Source organism: Myxocyprinus asiaticus, chromosome 29 (genome assembly GCF_019703515.2).
Source record: "Myxocyprinus asiaticus isolate MX2 ecotype Aquarium Trade chromosome 29, UBuf_Myxa_2, whole genome shotgun sequence".
In the NCBI taxonomy this organism is placed as follows: domain Eukaryota; kingdom Metazoa; phylum Chordata; class Actinopteri; order Cypriniformes; family Catostomidae; genus Myxocyprinus; species Myxocyprinus asiaticus.
Window position 1 is genome coordinate 28,340 of NC_059372.1, and position 17,728 is coordinate 46,067.

Genomic DNA, 17,728 nt, shown 5'->3' on the forward strand with positions numbered 1-17,728 from the left:
TCTATGTGGAGGTGATGATATTTTCTATACCCTAACCATAATGCTAACCCTTACTAAAAGCTGTTAGCATCAGTCATTTAAAGCAGGACATGATTTGTCTGATTTATGAGTCTTTTTGAATAGTGAAGAGTGCTGAAAATGTCACAAGTCAGTTTTCATCTTGTTTTACTGAGTTAGGACGTCAAAAGTAGAGCTTGTGTTTTCTGAATGGAAATACACTTTATGTCCATTAAATCAAACTTCACATATAACAGTTTATCAACACACATTTTATAAAACAATCAACCATTTTCTCAAAACTACAAACAATCTCAAAACTATACATTAGTTTGTACAAGTCTCAAATTTATATGAAAATCAAACACTTCACACCAGAAAAACAAAGAAGAATTAAACCTACCTGACCTATCTGAATCTATTAAAAATACATTTCTTGATGTATTCTCTTCATAAGGCGTAATTTACTGTTTAATTTACTTTTTGCCTTTTCCAATTTTGTCTCCACCACTTTTTCAAATAGCCTTCATCAGGTAAGTGTCTAATACAGAAGAACTATCTCCAGTTCTTGAGGAGGAGTTTCCATTTCATTCATGTGTGTTATAATAAGTTGCACTCCAGCGGTGGAGTTTGTTATTTTGAATGTTATAATTTGTGCTCGTTGTGGCTGTTTTCAGTGGCGTTGTGTGACAGTGGACAACGATGTTCTGTCGTGCACACAGACGTGCGCTCTACTCGCTCCGCAGAAATGCAAACAGATCATGAATTACATCCACTGATGTACAGATATAGTCTTCTTTTATCAAGTTAAAAAGTTATATAAGGGGGGATTATAACTCAGATCTCCTTGTACTAGAGGCAATGACTTTACTATGAGACCCATCAGTCAGACAGTTCTATCAAAATGTTACTGATTCATGTATTTATTCTAACAAAACCCCAGTACTGACAGCATTACATGTATGAATCAAGTTATCAGAAATTATGTGAAATATTTTTGGTGTGCTTGAATTGGTCATCAAGAATGACTCTTTATCAAAACAGACAAGATTATTTGACATTATCTGCACATAACCTAATTAGTATTCATGAGTTACGCCACTCTCCACCTCCAACTGTCCCCACCACTCGTCTGTCTCTCTTTACTCACATACTGTATACAGACATGACACATACACAGCAGTCAAACAATGAAACAAACTGTTATTTAAACAATTATCCCCAGTCTGCAGTTTGTGTGCGTCTGAAGTGTAAGCCTTCATGATTTAACTGTAAATGTTTATCACTGAAATCATTCAATCATTAAAATGTGTTGTTTAAATTAAATGAATGTAAACATTCATTCATGTGTGTCTTCTATTTTAGTGTAATATGGTGTAAGTTTCTCATTCAGTTTCATATACATTCATGTCATTACATGCTTCAAAACATTCTCATACACTATAATTGACTCCTTTAACTCCAGTTCATTCCACCTTAATCCACTTCAAACTGTTCAGGTGTTTAATATCTGTCTGTGGTGACAACATGTCTGTTTCTCAGTCTGACAGATGTGATGTATGTGATGTGTGTGTGTGTGTGTGTGTGTGTGTGTGTGTGTGTGTGTGTGTTATACTCTTTAAATTCACCTGCACACAGACTGTCACAGCAGAACTCTGAATGTGTGCTGATATTCTGCTGTTCTATCTAGAGACCCTGTTTTTTATTATCATGTCATATTTTTACAGATCTGAACAGACGCTGAAGATCCTGCTGACGATGTGTGTGTTTGGAGTTCTTCCACTAAAAACAGATCAGGTGTGTGTGCAGATCAGGATTAACAGTTTATTTTTTAAATGAGGTGAGATGTATGTAAGGACACGTCCGCATTAAAACGCTTTAGTTGAAAACTCAGTTTTCAGTTTCCTAATGTCATTGTTCTTTTAAAGTATGCGGTACTGGTGAACGTTAAATGTGGATGGGAGGAGGAAATGTTACAAAATTTATACATTTTCAACTGAAAACTTAGTGTGGTCATGGCCTAAATAACTGTGTTTTTTATAATGGTTAGAGGCAGCATAAATTCATCTTCTTCTGGTGAAACATCTGCTCTAGAAGAAAAAATGACATGTTACATCTGCAGATCTTAATGGATGATGATCATGTGTGTGTTTGTAGTTTCCAGCAGCGCAGGGATTCGCTTTCCTGCTGTATCCAGTTTCAGTTGTGGGTCCGTATCAACAACACACACTTCTGATACCAGTGACCACAGCTGACCACAACACACAACTAACACACACTGCACCGGCAGACCACAGCAAGGTAAGTGTGTGTGCACATGGGAGGACACAGAGAATTTGAAGTGTGTGTTGTATGTTTTAGAAACAGATAATTCTGCTGCTCTGAATTTAGGGTGATATTTCTCTTCAGATGAGCCATCAACGCATGTTTGAGCCTTTAAAAGCAAATAGTGCGTTTCTTAAGTCTGTGACACGCTCCGCCCCTGTCCCTGCCCATGGCTCTGCTCATGGCTCCGCCCCCAGCCCCGCCCCTGATCTTCACGCCCTCCCTTCGGAGTCTCCGGCTCTACAGGCGCAGGTCACACCACATCTGAATTCACGTTCTGAATCTTTGACTCTGTTCAGTGCTGATGTGTTTCTCTCTCTCTGTTTAAATGCAGATGTCGAATTTCCTCCCATCAAACGTCCCTCAGCAGGTAAATAAGAGAGCTACTGAAAACTCATTACAGTCTTCATGCGTTAGACATTTTCTGATTCTGTTACAATTAAAGGTCACACAAGAAACACATTGTTTTCTTTCACAGAACACAAATATCACCATTTATGATTTTGTGGAGATTAATTTTGGGGAATATTTGTGATTTCAGGTGTATTCATTCATCCAGCAGGCTGTAATTGTAAGTGTGTTTGCAGAATTTCATCTCTGATCAGTTCAAGATCTGCATATAAACTGGTGGATATGAAATATTATCATTAATAAACGGATTCATTTGATTGTAGTCAGACTCCGACAGCTCAGAAGAAGGTGATGTTGCTCAGGTAAACACACTTACTGACAGTATTTATTGCCACACAACCGCCTCTTCACTGCTGCAGTCGTCCTGTAGTAACCTGAGGTTAAAAGAATAATTCACCCAAAAATGTATATTCTGTCATCATTTACTCACCCTCATGTTGTACAAAAGGATATTCTCCATACAATAAAACATACAGTGTTGTCTGTTTAGCTGTAAAAATCACCAAAGAACACAGTAAAAGTAGTTAATATGCTCTATATTCCAAGTGTTCTGAAGTCATACAAGAGCTGAACAGTTGAAAATCTTCTTCTCTGTAGCTCTCAAATCACATTCACGCTTGTGCATATTCCACTGTGTGTGACGTCAGTAACATCCCACTTCACTGGTTCTTCTTGTGTATCATGACAGAATTTTCATTTTTGGGTGAACTACTCTGAAGTGTTTCCATGGTGATGGTTCTGCATTTAGTTTGTGTTAAAGCAGTAGCAGCAGCACATCATGATCTGTGTTTGGTCATCAGGTGATTTACATGCTGCCCGTCAGTGTGGAATCACCAAACATGGGTGTGATGGAGGGCACCAGCACCGACCCCGTACCCGGGCACCTTCAGGTCCCAACCTCCACCTCTGCCACACTGACTTCTGCCCATCCTGATGCTCAGGGACAGTTCAGGGGCACTACAGGTGCAGCAAGACGGGCACAGAGAGGCATTCTGGAAGAAAAGAGTCTCTAATAGACTATAAACACATCAAAAGTCACCCAACCGGCCAATCAGAGCTGTCCATTTCACACCCTCTGCTGCAGTTAGGGTTATTCACTGTGATATTGTGATTAAATTCTCTTGCATGTTGCTGTAGTACAGTACACATCTCACATTTAAAACTATAACAACCAAATCTAACCTGCACATGAAAATGAACACTTAGTAAAAACACATTAGTGGAGAATTTATTTCCTTTTGATTCTAGATTAATGAAAGCTGACTGGTTTCATTATTATTGCCATTTAAGGCAAAAAGGTTGAGAAAGTAAAAGAGAAATGTATAAGTGCTACAGAAACACACACACATGTTATATATTATCAGATAAACAAAACAAATGAGAACTGCATGGTGACTAAATGATGCTTATCAAAACTAAACTTTGTGTTCCTTCAGATATAACTGGAGTTTGATTGGATTCATGATACGTCTTTATCGGGACTGTGAGAACTTTCCATTTCCTGTCAAAACATTCAGTGCTGTCTTGTGTCCTCCCTAAAGTAACTATAAGTGTTTGTAAAAACATTTATTGATTCTAGATTTATTGATGGGGCTGTATTGAAAGTTTGATCTAAAAGTACCGTGGATACTGGTCAGTTAAATGAGTGTCTTTCTCTCCATGACACAAATAAAATGCTTTTAATTTTGTATGTATTTCTTTCTTTATTTTAAGCTTTGTAACTAAAGTCTTTGTTAAATACACATCTGAGAATCCACTATTTTATGGCATTTTCTATGTTGATTTCATGTTTTTTTAAAGGCAGATATGATAAAAGATTAAAAATAACTATTAGATAAGTGTAAGATAAAGTTACGAGAAACACATAAAGGTTAAATGTAATCAGTATTTATGTGATTACCCTGTAAAGTAAAGTGACTATCTCCTTCCTCTCGTAACAAGTGTTGAGTTAATCTGAACCCTACAGGACTGACAGGTTTATAATTAGTGCAGAGAGCTGACAGTGCACATTATCAGATGATCCCTGTACCTGTTACTCTCAAGGTGAACATCACAACACACACTACAACAATAACACACACATGATGAGAGTGACAATGACAAACGCACACTAACAAAAAGATTTTTCTTAACTACAAAAACACATTATTTGTCATGTTGTCCTGCCGATAAACGCACGCATGCACAAAAACGGAAAAACCGGACAGCGAGAGTGCAGTTTTATTTTGTACTGATAAATTGTTGCTCACAATTGATCTGTGCACAAATATCTCAATAAATTTCATTAATTATATTGACCTTGAGGAAATGTTCACACATTACAGATTAATCAACACTCGCAGCTGGTGTGTGTGTGTGTGTGTGTGTGTGTATGAGACCTAGTGACTGTCATTATCATCCTGTATAATCCTAAATCCTACAGCACCCGTTTGAATACCTCTTGAAATCCGTGATCGTTTGGGAATACTGGACAAATTTAGCCCCATTCAAGCTTTATTAGAAAGATGTTTCTACAGAGAAAGTGAGTGGTGTGTGTGTGTGTGTGTGTGTGTGTGTGTGTGTGTGTGTGTGTGTGTGTGTGTGTGTGTGTGAATGAGTTAGTGTGTTTGCTGGCACACTTGTGATGATGTCAGAGCAGCACTCAGGTGTGTGTGAAGTCGGCTGCAGGTGAGTGACACTTTTCTGACTCACTTTATAATTTACTGCATTTCATATTCACTCTATTGTGTATATTTATAACATTTTGACAGATTGTAACACTGTTACAGAAATCCAATGTTGCGTGTTTTGTTTTTGTTTTTTCACTTGAGATGTTAAACTACTTTCAAATGCCTTAACTGATTTTAATGAACCTTTCTAACAATGACATTTATCAATGAAATAAACAAACATTTATGATATTGAAGCCAATGTGATAAATCATAATCTGAATGGTCTTGAAACACTTCTGCATAGTTTATGAAATATAAACCCTTGTTCCAGTACTGTGACGGACAGGTGGCCTGACCAATCAGCTGTGATGTCTGTTCAAGTGAGGCCTCTGGACACACCCAGGACTCCCACTGAGAGGCTGGATGAGGTTACCATTGGCAACACTGAGGAAATTATGTGAGCAATGCATTATGGGTGATGGATATTTGGATTTATGTTCAATAGATATTAGTATTTTGTAAATGATTGATCATTTATTGATTGGACTGATGGCTGGTTGTTTAATTGCATACTAAACTAACAGATTGTCAGTGGTTGTAACTGGTTGGATCATCTGCTGCTCAGTAAATTGATGATTAATAGACTGTAATTGTGTAAATGTATTTCTGTATTTCTGAAGAGAGAATAAACATCGAGATGCTGGAACTTACTTCAACATCAACAACAATAACAATGAAGAGTGAGTTAACAAACACACTATGATATAAAACACACAATGCAACACTTCTAAACAAACTATTTCACAACACAACACACACACACACATTCATACAAAGCATTACTGTAAATGCCTTTAATCAATAGTTTGCTTTTTATTTACAGAGAGGAAAAAAAGAAAATGAAGAAAGAAAAGAAGAAGAAAGAGAAGAAAGAGTAAGATGAGATCAGGGCCGTAACCAGGGTTTGAAAATTAGTGAGGTTCATGGTGAGGTGTCAAGACTTTTACCAAAATTACACCTACAAACGCAACATATTCTATACATAAAAATTAAATATAAAATTAAAGGACAGAAACCAATAATAATACTGAAATAATTTTTAATCACAAATGCAGATAACAATATTAATACTGAATGTTTGTCACATAGAAATGCACATTTGACAATAAAGCATTGATTTTGAGTTGGGCAGCAAAATTTACTCATATTAACTACAGAAAAATCAGTAAAAGTTAATTAACAACTAATTTATCTAGGGCTATGTTAACTCCGTTACATATTAATATTATCCAAAATGATCAATTGCTTTCCTTTTGCCAGACTCTTAATTATTTAAAGGTGCACTCAGTAATTTTTCCCCTTTAAAAAGATTAACTCCTAAAGAAATGAATTATAATTTTGAAACATATGTATAAAATCATGAGCACTCACATGAGATGAGGACTCTAGTCATATCAGTAACCGTATAAAAGCTGATTTTGAATGATGCTGCATCCACACCACTAGATGTCACTGTAAGTCCAAGATTACATGAGCAAAAAGTTACTGAGTGCACCTTTAATTCACCTTTTTTGATTAAAGTTCACTAGAACTGAACATATTTACAAAGGAGAAAAAGTCATAACTGTCCAGGCTTTAAAGCTTTTTTGTTAAATTCTGCTTTGTAGTTGCCTTTATGACAATTTACCATTGTTCGTGCATAGTATCCAGAGTTTAACTATAGTATTAATAAGATCATGAAAATCACAGGTAAAAAAATAAATAAATCACTATGGTTAGATGTAATTATGATTTGTAAAAAAAATCTATGGAATTTGTAATGAAAAACAATATCCTAAACACATGCAGAAATAATAAAAACAACCTGTGACCTCATAGCTGGTTACGGCCATGGATGAGATGACATAATTTTACAAACAATCATTCCCTATCTGTCACTCACTCGACGTTGTGTCGATGTAATGACACTAAGGGTCACTGTTGGGAGCCCCAAACACCTCAGATTGGGAAATGGGAATTGGCGAGTGGAATTTGCATGCCACTCCCCCGGACATACGGGTATAAAAGGAGCTGGCTCGCAACCACTCATTTAGATTTTCTCTTCGGAGCCGAGCGGTTGCATTCAGTGCACTGAATTCAATCCTTCCAATACTCACCTCAAATTGCTGGATCTACAGCACATTTCAGCGGCTTCTCCCTCTCTGCACCAGTGGTGTGCAGAGAATGCCCCTGGGCGCTTCGGCAGAACAAAAAGTGTATATTTTCTATTTAAAAGAGTGGCACACATGGAACGTCTTTTTAAAGATGCCTTTCCATTTGTGTATTATTCCTGGTTGCGGTCGTTATCTCTCTGCTTCTGATGGCCACGATCGCTGTCTTATGTGTCTGGGCGCTGCCCACGTGGAGACATCGTTCGTGAATGGGTCATGTCCTCATTGCGAGAACATGACTATGGCAACGTTGCGGTCGCGACTTTCCTTCGTAAGAGGGCAAGCCACCCCAGCGGCTCCCCGCCTCGGTCCTTCTACCTATGGGTATGAGGCCGCATCGGTTAGTACTGGGGGTGATTTGGGGACTTCAGTGGGAGCACCTCTGCCGGATAAACCCCCACAGACCTCCCATTCCTCAGCATGCTCACTTGCCCCGATCGGGCTCTCGGATGAGACCGTTGGCTCGTCTCAGGGCGAGTTCGACCTATTATTCGGAGCCCGGGAAGACGATGAGCTCTCGATCACAGCATCGGAGAGTGGGTTCGTCTAGTCTGACGCGGAGGCTTCGGCTGGGCTTCCTCCTTCGGTATGGTCGCCCAATCTCAGGCCGACGCAGAGCTGACGAACATGCTTTCCTGGGCGGCTGCGAGCGTCGGGCTAGAGTGGAACCCTCCACTCTCCCCTGAACCCTCGCAGCTCAATGATTGGTTCCTGGGCCCAGAGCACCACTCATGGCCGCGCCCCGCCCCGGTCCCTTTCTTCCCGGAGGTGCATGAGGAGCTGACGAGATCGTGGGGGGCACCTTTTACTACCTAGTCTCTCAGCTCCCCCGCTATCACTACCCTCAATGGTGGGTCGGCCAGGGGGTATTTGGTGATCCCCCAGGTGGATAAGGCGCTTGCGGTGCACTTGTGCCCGCAGAGCGCCGCCACCTGGTGCGGGCGCCTGAAGCTCCCTTCCAAGCAGCTCTTTGTCTGCTTTGGTGGACAGTGGAAAGGGAGTGCTGTCTCCAAACAGAGGATTGCCCATTGGGTCATTGACGCCATCGTGATGGCATATCATGCTCAGGATGTGCCACCCCCTGTGGGGCTACAAGCCCACTCTACTAGGAGTGTGGTGGCCTCCTGGGCCCTGACCAATGGCGCCTCTTTGGCAGACAACTGCAGAGCAGCGGGCTGGCCAACACCCAACACCTTTGCAAGGTTCTACAATCTCCGGGTTGAGCCGGTCTCATCCCGTGTATTGTCAGGTACGAGCAGGTAAGTTCTGGGACAGCTGGCTGGGTGTACCACTTGCACATAGCGCCTTTCCCCTCCCCTGAGGTGAAGATGTGCACTTTTGATCACAAGTTGTGATCCCTGGATGACTTTCCTCCATAGCCCTGTGGCAGACGAGTTTGCGGAGAAACTTGACATAGACACTTATGGCCCCCAGCCGGTAAACAAAATTCCATTCTTTTTGGGGAGAAAAAAGAGGAAAAGAGGCCACGGCTGGGCTAGCCAGTCCCTATTTGTTGGACAAGTCGACTTGTTCCCAAAGGACCGTTCGACGCTCATAAGAGTGTTGGGGGAGGTTATGTGACGGCCTGGTGCGCTGGCTACAAGGCACACAGCGGTCTGCCCATCTCGCACTGCCAGTCCACGTAACACAGTTCAGCTTATTGTGGCATTTCTTATAATGACCCCCAGTGTCACTACATTGACACAACGTCGTGTGAGTGACAGATAGGGAATGTCCTGATTACTTTCGTAACTTCCTTTTTCAAAATCAGAGGTGTTTGGGGCTCCCAAGAGTGACCCCTAGTGTCACTACATCAACACAACGTCTCGTTCCCTCCATCAGGGAATGGAGGTTACGAAAGTAACCAGGACATTTCATTCTCAGCTAATTTTTGTGTTCTACAAATATTTGTGTTCATACAGGAAAAAAGAGAAGAAAGAGAAAAAGGAAAAGATGGAGAAGAAAAAAGAGACAGAAGAGAAGGAGAAAGAGAAGCCCAAAGAAAAGAAAGAAGAAAAGAAAGAAGAGTGTGTTCATCTCTGGTCATATTTTCACTGACAGTAATTGCTGCACTAGATTGTCTCATCCACATTTATATTCTAATCAGTCTTAAAACTGATTTTGTGTTCCAGACCAAAGGAGATTTCTGTTGTAGATCCAGCTGGAAACATGTACTACAACTGGCTGTTTGTGATCACATGTCCTGTGATGTATAACTGGATTCTCATCATAGCCAGGTGCCTGATCTTACCTTCATATCACAGATAAGGAGCAGTACTTCTAGATGTTTTATGTTCATTTGTACATAGATCAGACCACATGTGTGGAAAAACCAACGTGTGTAACATAAAAACATCAAATCCTCCTTGAGTATCATAAACAACAATAACAACACATTGGTCTTTGTTATAGAGTTTTTGTGGTTGTTTAGTCCAGTAGTGGGAACTTCTCAAGAAAGACGTGGCTCTTCACTGGACTTACATTAACCTGTCTGACTCTCTCTGTGTCTCTCAGAGCGTGTTTTGAGGAATTGCAGGGAGATTATTTGATATACTGGTTCATTCTGGATTATGTATCTGATATGGTGTATCTGGCCGACATGCTGTTCAGGACCAGAACAGGTGAGCTCCGGCTCCTTCAGCTTCTTTTAAGCTCTTTTATACTGAACACTACTTGTATTGAAATGTTTGTGTTTGTAGGATATCTGGAGCAGGGTCTCTTAGTAAAAGATGAGAAGAAGCTTCGAGATCGCTATATGCAGAGTGTGCAGTTCAAACTGGACCTGGCCTCCATGGTCCCAACGGACATTTTCTACTTGTTCTTTGGCTTGAACTACCCTGAGATTCGCATGAATAAGCTGTTAAGAGTCAATCGCTTGTTTGAGTTTTTCCAGCGCACAGAAACACGGACCAACTTTCCCAACGTGTTCCGAATCTCCAACCTCGTCATGTACATTGTGATCATCATTCACTGGAACGCCTGCATGTATTACTCATTTTCCAAGGCCATTGGCTTTGGAGCGGATGCCTTTGTGTACCCAGACACCTCGGACCCTGAGTTTGGCCGGTTAGTGAGAAAGTATGCTTACAGTATGTACTGGTCTACCCTGACGCTCACCACCATCGGAGAGACTCCTCCGCCTGTCCAAAACTCTGAATACTTCTTTGTGGTGACTGACTTCCTGGTTGGCGTGTTGATATTCGCCACCATCGTTGGAAATGTGGGTTCCATGATCACGAACGCAAATGCGGCTCGAGCGGATTTCCAGTCTCGCATCGATGCTATTAAGCAGTACATGAGCTTTCGAAAGGTCACCAAGGACCTGGAGAAACGGGTTATCAAATGGTTCGATTACTTGTGGACCAATAAGAAAGCAGTAGACGAGAGAGAGGTACTCAAGTTCCTGCCTGACAAGCTGAGAGCGGAGATTGCTATAAACGTCCACCTGGACACTCTGAAAAAGGTTCGGATATTTGCAGACTGCGAGGCTGGACTGTTGGTCGAGCTGGTATTGAAGCTGCAGCCCCAGGTGTACAGCCCGGGCGACTACATCTGCAAGAAGGGTGACATCGGCCGTGAGATGTACATCATCAAAGAAGGAAAACTCGCCGTGGTGGCTGATGATGGAGTCACGCAGTTTGTTGTCCTTAGCGATGGCAGTTACTTTGGAGAGATCAGCATCCTCAACATTAAAGGCAGTAAGGCAGGAAATCGCAGAACCGCCAACATCCGCAGCATTGGCTATTCAGACCTATTCTGTCTTTCCAAAGATGACCTAATGGAGGCGCTGACCGAATATCCAGATGCGAAAGCCATGCTGGAGGAAAAAGGACGACAGATCCTTATGAAGGTATCAGGTCGATTTAGAATAATGAATACAATTTTTAGGATTAGATTTTGGATTAGCATGAAGTTTATAGATGTTCGACATGCTTACAGGAAAACAACCACTTTAACAGGTATCAGGTGTTTTTTTTAGGGAAAATCATGTAAAATTAAGGGGTTTAAATAGCCTCATCTATATTTTATAGATGTTGCCCATAAAAAAGACTATGCAGAAACATCGATGATAACTGTTTATTGTGTAGATTTGTGTCAATGTGTGAATTCATTAGGTCCAGAAAGGAACTAGAACTAGTGAAGGTAGCTAGCTCTAGAAAAGAACAACTCTGAAAAGCACAAGCTGTTATGATTTTAGATAATTTTATGAATTTTATCATTTTCATCCGTAGGACAATCTGCTGGATTTGGAGTTGGCCAAGCAGGGGCCCGACCCCAAAGACATGGAGGAGAAGGTTATCAAGATCGGCAGCGTGCTGGATGAACTGCAGCTGCGCTTTGCTCGCCTGCTAGCTGAACATGAGGCTGCACAGGGGAAACTCAAGAAGCGTGTCACTAAATTAGAAAAGAAGATTACAGCATCTGGCGGAGTGGAACCAGAACCAGCGATTCCAGAGAAGAAAGACGAGGAGCCAGAGGAAAAGAAAGATGCTGACAAACCAGAGGAGAAGTAGAAGTTTTAGGAGTTTGAAAAGAAGCCTTGTGTATCTGTGGTCCTCCTTTATAGGGAAGAGGGCGTGACTGGATTTGTGTGGATCTGCTCCTGCCCAAGAGCAGGTTTACCCAATGCTGTCAGTCAACCACGGCAATCCCTGTTGAAAAGACCAGCTTGGCCAGTCACCAGCATAAGCTGTGTTTTAGATGCTGATCTTCAACATGGGATGCTGGTGTGCAGATTCATAACTAGCTTAACCAGCAAGACTTCTGTGGTCAACCAGCCTCTCCAGTTACGTTTTTCTGGTGAACACCATAGATCTAGACCAGCATAAACTAGCCTTGGACTGCACTGAAAGTCATACTGGTGTAAGCTGGTCTTTTCAACGGGGATGTGTGTTTGAACCGAAACAGAATGAAGAAGAAACCTGCTGATGTTTGTTTCGTTCATTCCTCTACCTACAACAGGTAGAATGCAAATGTAACATATTATACAGGGCAGTGTTGTAGTACTCGAGTCCAGGACGATATTGATGACTTGTGACTCGTCTCAAACTTCTCGAATGTCTCGAAAACTAATGACTTGGACTTGGACTCAAGCATTGGGCACATTCTGACTTGGAGGAGAGGACTTGTTACCACCGTTAACATTTGCATTCTGCCCTTTTATGGCATGAGATCACATGAATGTCATGCCATGTACCAGTTGCGCGAGCGCAAATCTCTGTGCTCGCACCCGGATTTCCTCTGCTTTCACTCAAAACTGGACGCGTATTGCTCTCAAATCTCCTTGCTCTCGTTCAGAGAGTGCGTGTGCCACTCAAAAGACGTCATGTGTACTCGCAAATCTATTATAACACAAAATAACTCTGCCTTTGTTTATTCATACAAATATTTTATTAAGTTCTCAAGTAATTATTCAAGACAAAGAAACAGTTAGTACTAAAATAAGAAAAAAGAAACAAATGAAGAAAACTGCTTAAAGCTTCTAAAAGCAATATCAAACATTCAAGTAACATTAAGAAAAAACTGGTATTGTAATTGTATGTATGGTTTCTTGTACAATACAGATCGAAAGGCTGAATGTGTGTGTGTGTGTGTGTGCCAATAAACTTAAAATGGCAACAGAATTGTGATTTTTTGCATATTTTATGACAAGGACTCGTAACTCAGACTTGTATGAAGTTATTGGTGACTTGGACTCGGACTTGAGCAGTGAGGACTCTGGCACAATATTGGTGACTCAGACTTGAACTTGAGATCTAATGACTTGACTACAACACTGGTATCAATCACTGGTATCAAGGAAATCAAATTTGAGAAGAAATCAGATTTATTTGTAGGTTAGTACTTACTTGTATCATGTTATGGACATGCTGCTGACATTTATAATTTTTCATTATAAATTATATGAGTCTTTCATGAGAGAATATAAACATAAAATAAGAAATTTTTTCCTTAGGTGTGTATGATCGGGAGCCTCTCAAAACCCTGTTCAACATTAATATTTAGCAAGAAACAGTAATAACAATGCTACTGTAGAAATGTCATTAAACAGGCTGTTAAATGTCAAAGATTTCCTCAATACATTTTTGTGACCAGACACATGTACATGGCGTTTGTTCATTTTATTTCTTATTTTAAGTCTTTTTCTTGTTTTATTTTTGCTCATGATGTGCTGTAAGGTGAAAGGTGGGCATGTCTCTGGGTGATGAGTCAGTTTGTTTGAGTGCTGAGAGGAGTTGTAGTTTTCAGAGGCGTTTCCTCTTAGCAATCAGCCGTTAAGGACTACATTTCCTATCATGCCCTGCAGCGCTGCCATCTTGCGCATGCACGCTGATTCCAGAGCAGCTGGTCATTGTGTGGAGTTTTCGCAGTCATTTATTTCCAGGGTTTTCAGTAAAGCGTAAAAATGTGACGTGGTAGTGTAGGCATTTTCCTGATCCAGAATTTGCATAGGTCATCGATCATGCGCACTAAAAGTGTATGAGGATAACCCACATCACTAACGGTTGAACTGTTTTCTTTTTTGCTGCTAATAGAAACAGATGTTGAAATTGAATATGTCAATTTGTCAAAGTAGATTAGTTCAAAATCACACGCTAAAATATCACAAACTCGCGCCATTTAAACCATCTGAATTCTTTGAATACTTAAAGATCTGCGGTTATAGGGGTTTCGAGAGATATACTTGTCCCCACTGAATTACATGTGCATCAAATGCCTTTCTGTGTTTACAGGGGTTTCGACCAGTTTGCTGTCGCTGATATGAAAAGCCCACAGAAAGAAGTCACTATAATGCGCATGTGCGCTGACCTGAAAGGCCACACCCTCGGATACGCCCTGTGTGCGTCGCTGTACTGAAACCCCTGTACTTTAGTGAATGCAGTTGAGTTTTCGTTTATGTGAATAAAGACAAATTTGGATCCTTTCGAATATTTTCAAATTATTATAAAATGATTTATTTAAAAGAAAATGTATTCTTACATGATCCAGATAATTGCAAGTATTTAATTAATGTGATGAGAACGGTTGAATTCACAGATCATCAGAGAACTCACTGTGTTGAAATTAATGTTAATGTTGTATTATGTGTTAAATATGTTGTATTGTGTGTTATATTGAGTTTTAATTAACATGTTATCTATGTTTTATATTGTTTCACTGCTGTATGTGTTTTGTGTTGTGGTTATCTGTTGTTTTGTGTTGGTGTATATTGTGTTCTTTTATTTGTCTTATTTATGTTTATGTTGTTAGGGTTGTGTTCGTTATTATATTTGTTGTTTTTGTTCTCAGTGTCTCATTGTCATGGATCCAGTCTGGAGGCAGCAGGGTCAAGGTTGCAGTCGGGGTCAGGTCAGAGGTCAGATCGCTGGTGAGCCCTTAGTGTTGCGTCCTCCTGGAGCTATGAGGTTAGAGGAGCATCAGAGGTGAAAGATAACAACTGACGAGATTTAGATTAGATATTGACTGCCTGTAGCTGTATGTTTCCATCCAAGTTGCGGATTAAATATATGTGAAAAACCATAATATCCTAAAAACAATGTGTGTATAAAACCACCTTTCCATCCCATGTGTTTAAAAGAACAAAATCGTCACTTCTGGAGAAACTGTAGTCACTGTGACTCTTTTATTAATAAAACACTTGCAGTTTAGAGCACACAAACAAAACACTAAAAGAATCATGTTTATGAGCACTATGTGTGTGCAGATCTATAATATATTTGTCAAAAGTGTCGATAAACCTGCTCTTCGGCACAGTTCACATTTGTATATGACTTATTTGCTCTGAAAACTTTATGCAGGCTTTGGATTTTCTAGACACTGTTATTTCAGAGCAACATTTCAGATGTGATGATTTGTCCTCTGGTTAGTCCAGTTATGAATTAATTAATCAGTCACATGCCTTTATTTATGCGCATCTTGCAAATGTTTTTCCATTATAGTTTATGTGCAGTTCTTCTTATTGAATAAAAAATAAGTTCACCTTAAAGTGTTAGTTCACCCAAGAATGAAAAATTATTTTCAACTCTTTTTGTTCATACAGTGCAAGTAAACAGGTGCCATCAGCCTTGCTGAAGCACCCCCAGATCATCACCGATCTTCATCCAAATTTCACAGTGGGTGTGAGACACTGTGGCTTGAAGGCCTCTTCAGGTCTCCGTCTAACCATTAGATGACCAGGTGGAGGATTGGTGATGATCTGGGGCTGCTTCAGAAATTCTCAGACCATGTTCCCCAACTCTGAGGATTGGTTTTTCCAGCAGGACAATGCTCCATGACACACAGACAGGTCAATCAAGGTGTGGATGGAGGACCACCGGATCAAAACCCAGTCATGGCCAGCCCAATCTCCAGAACTGAACCCCATTGAAAACCTCTGGAATGTGATCAAGAGGAAGATGGATGACCACAAGCCATGAAACAAAGCCGAGCTGCTTGAATTTTTGCACCAGGAGTGGCTTAAAGTCACCCAACAGCAATGTGAAAGACTGGTAGAGAGCATGCCAAGACACATGAAAGCTGTGATTGAAAATCAGGGTTATTCCAGCAAATATTGATTTCTGTTAAAACATTAGTATTGTGTTGTTTATAAATGAATATGAACTTGTTTTCTTTGCATTATTCGAGGTCTGAAAACACTGCATCTTTGTTATTTTGACCAGCTGATATTTTCTGCAAATAAATGCTCTAAATGACAATAATTTTATTTGGAATTTGGGAGAAATGTTGTCAGTACCCCCCCTTCTGATACCGGGACTGATGGCGAAATGATCAACATTGCCCCCCTAAACATACATGTGCCCCACCAAAGATCACATCCTGGAACCGGCCTTGCATGAATGTTGATGAACTCTTGCGTGGGTCTCTTGGAATTTGGATTTTCCAAATGCCTTTCTCTCCATCTGCTGCATAATGCAGGGGTGTTTCCTGTGCCCAAAGCAAATGGGAGCATTTCCTGTCTGTTACCCTCATGAGGGAGTGATGGAAACCTTGACTGATTAATTTCATCGCTCTTGTTTTTGTGTCACGATCAGACCAGAACTGTTTCCTGTCATCCCAGTTAGAGTCTAGTTCTTCTGTGTTAATATTTCAGTGAGCTGACCTTTTCTCAGAACAGAAGTGTGTGTGTGGAAGGAAAGGTAATGGAGTGTAGAGGTTATCTGAGCTGGATTTATTATTCATGGATCATTCATGCTCTTTTTTGGTCATTCTCTTTCAATGTGCCGAATGCAGATTGTGTGTCTGGATTAATGGTGTTATCTGGCAGACGACTGTTATCTCCATGTACTGGTTTATTAAATGTCAGGCCGTGAGTGTGTGAACTACTCAAATCTTCATTCAGAGGACAAAGAGACACACGCTTAAGTTCATCAACACTTTCTTATTTGGAGAAGCTGATTTCTCACAGTTGTGAACTGAGACACCCGCCGATGTGACGCCATGATGTCAAAAAAAAATACAACAATTTTGCGACATTCTGCATCATGTTGACGCATGTCATTACTGCACAAACACATGTTAATATAGCTGAAAATGACACCAATGAATGAACAGTGTGTGTGTGTGTGTGTGTGTGTGTGTGTGTGTGTGTGTTTCAGGGAGCTGTTATACGTGTCCAGAGATGGTTGAAGTTCGCTGTGATTGCGGCTCTACATCGATCTCTGTTCCCTGTGGAAGAGAAAGAAGCACTAAACCACCATGCTGTAAAGAACTCTGCAGGTACACACACATGCACAGTATTATTTTGAGTCCGGTTCTGTTCAATAATACAACAAAACGTTCTCTCTCACTCAGTTGGAAACCCCCATCCTGTCATCCTTTGTCTCTGGAACGGCACAAGTGTCATTTCGGCTCGTGTCCACCCTGTAAGCAGCCCTGCCAGTGTCCGTTACCAGACTGTGCCGACTTCTGCCCAGCGCCGTGTCATGACCAGGTGCTGGTTAAAACCAGCGACTGGGTACTATAAACACCCCTCCTCTAACTCACCCTCATTCCCTCTTTGGATGCCAAAAGTGCCGTTACCTCAGTTCCAAATGTGAAAAATACGATGTTATGATTTCTGTTTTGTTGGTAGAGACTGGTACATGTGTGGCTTAATTATGAATCCTGCTACAGTGAAGGGTGGCACATGAATAT

The 17,728-nt window shown here is 40.7% G+C and overlaps 2 protein-coding genes and 1 long non-coding RNA gene across 3 annotated transcripts; 2 read left to right on the forward strand and 1 right to left on the reverse strand.

Annotated features, from left to right (window-relative positions):
• The first annotated feature begins 1,670 nt into the window (after nucleotides 1-1,670).
• si:ch211-149b19.4 (uncharacterized protein LOC100149596 homolog) lies at nucleotides 1,671-4,421 on the forward strand. Its single transcript, XM_051662254.1, has 7 exons — nucleotides 1,671-1,794; nucleotides 2,155-2,298; nucleotides 2,407-2,574; nucleotides 2,657-2,692; nucleotides 2,864-2,893; nucleotides 2,997-3,035; nucleotides 3,534-4,421. The coding sequence occupies exons 1-7, from the start codon at nucleotides 1,708-1,710 to the stop codon at nucleotides 3,744-3,746; spliced, it is 717 nt and encodes a 238-aa protein (XP_051518214.1). The 5' UTR covers nucleotides 1,671-1,707; the 3' UTR covers nucleotides 3,747-4,421.
• A 745-nt stretch (nucleotides 4,422-5,166) lies between these two features.
• On the forward strand, nucleotides 5,167-15,033 carry LOC127420470 (cyclic nucleotide-gated channel rod photoreceptor subunit alpha-like). The gene is made up of 9 exons (XM_051662793.1): nucleotides 5,167-5,400; nucleotides 5,716-5,841; nucleotides 6,065-6,124; nucleotides 6,268-6,318; nucleotides 9,517-9,621; nucleotides 9,727-9,831; nucleotides 10,109-10,215; nucleotides 10,294-11,444; nucleotides 11,827-15,033. The coding sequence occupies exons 1-9, from the start codon at nucleotides 5,357-5,359 to the stop codon at nucleotides 12,106-12,108; spliced, it is 2,031 nt and encodes a 676-aa protein (XP_051518753.1). The 5' UTR covers nucleotides 5,167-5,356; the 3' UTR covers nucleotides 12,109-15,033.
• A 154-nt stretch (nucleotides 15,034-15,187) lies between these two features.
• LOC127420471 (uncharacterized) lies at nucleotides 15,188-17,517 on the reverse strand. Its single transcript, XR_007893817.1, has 2 exons — nucleotides 17,383-17,517; nucleotides 15,188-17,260 (listed from the first exon to the last, which is right to left on the reverse strand). It is a non-coding gene; the product is annotated as an uncharacterized LOC127420471 (long non-coding RNA).
• Between the last annotated feature and the right edge of the window lie 211 nt (nucleotides 17,518-17,728).